Here is a 2,624-nt window from a genome sequence, read left to right as displayed (position 1 = left end):
ATATATATATATATATATATATATATATATATATACACATATACTGTATATACACACATCCATATGTATATATATATATATATAGTCATTGATCAGCTGACTCACCGATCAGCGTGGCCAGAGAGCAGTGAGGGACGGTCGGGGAGAACTTGATGATGATCAGGTACTCGTCCTCTCCGAGCTCCTGGACCTCCACACACTTCTCCGTCACCACGTCCAGCTCCTCCAGGGTGTTGGGCTTCTCCGGGTCCCGGATCGACCGGATCACGTCTTGGGGGGGGGGGGGGAGATGTGTTTACTAAGCAGGCCGACAATTTAACAGGACATAAAGATTCAAAGCAGCAGAAAGACGAATCTCACGGAGCTGAAAGCATCTTATCTTCTATCATTAATAAAATACTCTGTGATGGTTATGATTACATCACACTCCCTGAGGAGGTTTCAGAAGAATTAAATGACTCATTTCATGATTAGAAGATACAGAAGTGTAAGAACAGGATGTTTCTCTTCAGATTGATAATCAATAACACGTTATTATTAAGCTGCAGGTGAGTTAGGTGTATAGTTCTGTACTCTGGTCACGTGTGCTGTTCACTACAAACCAAAGAGTTCAAGAAATCAAATATTATTCATTACTTTGGCCAAAAAGTGCCATTCACTCAAACATAAAGCAAACTCCATTCAGAAACCTTTTGTAGGAGTTCTGTTCCAGTACTTTGTGCCATTTCTCTACAAACACAGTTTAAAGAACTGCGCGTGCGCTTTTCACTCCAGTCTCACCAAACTCCATTGAATAGATGGTGTATTTAACTTCCCCACACAGCAGTGAACATCAGGCCTGATGGAGCTTCTACTCACCGTAAACCTCTAACGCTTTCTCCTCCATCTTTCTGGTCAAAGCGCCATCACAAACACAACAAACACGGAGCTACTGTTGTGATCTCTATCGAACCAGGAAGTACGTTTAACGGACACCGGAAGTGTGAAAATTACACCGAGATCTGCTGGTTCCCTCGCAGCCAATCAGCGCATCCGTCTCACTTCCGCTTCCTCTATTCTTTTCCAGGGAAAAGCAATCGATGAATGATCAAATTATAACTCAAGTAAGTACATTTTCTTAAGTACAATTTTTCAAAATGCTTGTACTTTACTTGAGTATTTCCTCATTATGCTATTTTGTACTTCTACTCCAATACATCTCAGAGGTATATATTGTACTTTTCACTACACACTACACTACTAGTCTATTTGACAGTTTTGGTTACTTCGCAGATTTAGACCATTAATAATATATATTATTCTGCATGGTAAGTACTTTTGATTTTAGTACTTTATGTATAGTTTTATGCTAATACTTAATATTACTTCAGCAAAGTTTTGAACGCAGGACTTTTACTTTTAACAGAGTATTTATACACTGCTACCTTTATTGACATATCTGTAAGAACCTTAAAACTAAACAAATACAATAATACAATTATAAATAATAATTCAATTAATTTGAGAAAATAAAGATATTCAGATAACTTAATAAAGGCTTTAAAATAAGTATGTGTACTCTTTATGTAGGTTACTTCTTCGTTATTATAAGATGTATTAGTTTTAATTCACTGGTCACAGAAACAGAGAAGAGGGGCTTTTTGTTGTTTAAATAAATAAATAAATACATTGATTAAAAAAATAAATAAATAAATAAAAAAATAAAAAATAAAAAATATATATATATATATATATTTATACTATTTTATTATTGTTATTTTATGAAATAAATAATGTTTATAAGTGCTGCTTGTTTCAATCATTTCTTTCTTGACACCACGATCGTCATTCGATTAACCAGACTTTTCTCCTCGTTCCTCTATTGGTCAGGTCTGGTCAGCTGACAGCAGCAGACAGAACACGTGACCACTCGGAGTCAGCTGTTTTGTTTTACACGACAGGAAGAAATGTCAAAACTTTGTCTCCGTTACCGTCGATGTTCTCGCTGTTTACCGTCTAATTGGACCGTCGTTGTTTAAGTAAGTCTCCCGGTTAACCGTGTGGAGATGTTGGAGGAGAGGAGCTCCTTAGAGGTGTGTGTGATCCCACAGAACCAGCACTGTGGCGGGGTACCGGACCTCCGGAGAGCCGAGCTGGCTCCTGGAGGCTCCCTGCTCGGATGTCTGGGGGTCCGCGGGAGGCTGGTGGTCTGGGACCCGGCGGACAGAGAGGCTCCTCCGGCCACAGTGGACGGGCTTTACGCAGAGTGAGTGTGTTCACTTATTCATGTTGTTCAGTCTGTTTTTAACCTGATAAATGACTTATTTATATTATAGATATCATCCTAAAGACAGATATAGTCATGAGCATGAGTAAACATCAATACATTAGTATTATTAAATATATATAAAGGAGTCACTTTTCTCATGATTACTGCAGGAGGTCATATCCAGTGGTGCAAGAAGTATTCAGATACTTTTACTGAAGTAAAAGTATTAATACCACACAGTGAAAATACTCAACTACAAGTATGAGTACTTTCCTAGTACTGAAGCAAAAGTATGTAAATGTAGGTAAAGTACACCGTGTAGTACAGTAAAAGTACAATATGTAGCTCTGAGGTGTAGTACAGTATAAAGTACAAT

At 37.9% G+C, this 2,624-nt stretch overlaps 1 protein-coding gene across 1 annotated transcript in view; it reads right to left on the bottom strand.

Moving 5' to 3' along the window:
* The window catches only part of ciao2a (cytosolic iron-sulfur assembly component 2A), a 3,782-nt gene extending 2,818 nt beyond the window's left edge, over window positions 1-964 (bottom strand). Inside the window, exons 1-2 of the mRNA XM_031840566.1 lie at window positions 859-964; window positions 106-270 (exon numbers count right to left, since the gene is read on the bottom strand). Of these exons, the coding sequence (XP_031696426.1) occupies window positions 106-270; window positions 859-886 (193 nt within the window). The 5' untranslated portion in view covers window positions 887-964. The remainder of the gene's footprint in view (window positions 1-105; window positions 271-858) is intronic.
* Between the last annotated feature and the right edge of the window lie 1,660 nt (window positions 965-2,624).

This window comes from Anarrhichthys ocellatus, unplaced genomic scaffold (genome assembly GCF_004355925.1).
Source record: "Anarrhichthys ocellatus isolate YVR2014 unplaced genomic scaffold, GSC_Weel_1.0 scaffold2961, whole genome shotgun sequence".
NCBI classification, from domain to species: Eukaryota; Metazoa; Chordata; class Actinopteri; order Perciformes; family Anarhichadidae; genus Anarrhichthys; species Anarrhichthys ocellatus.
The sequence above is the reverse complement of the archived record's forward strand: the minus strand, read 5'-3'. Positions and strand labels throughout refer to the sequence as shown.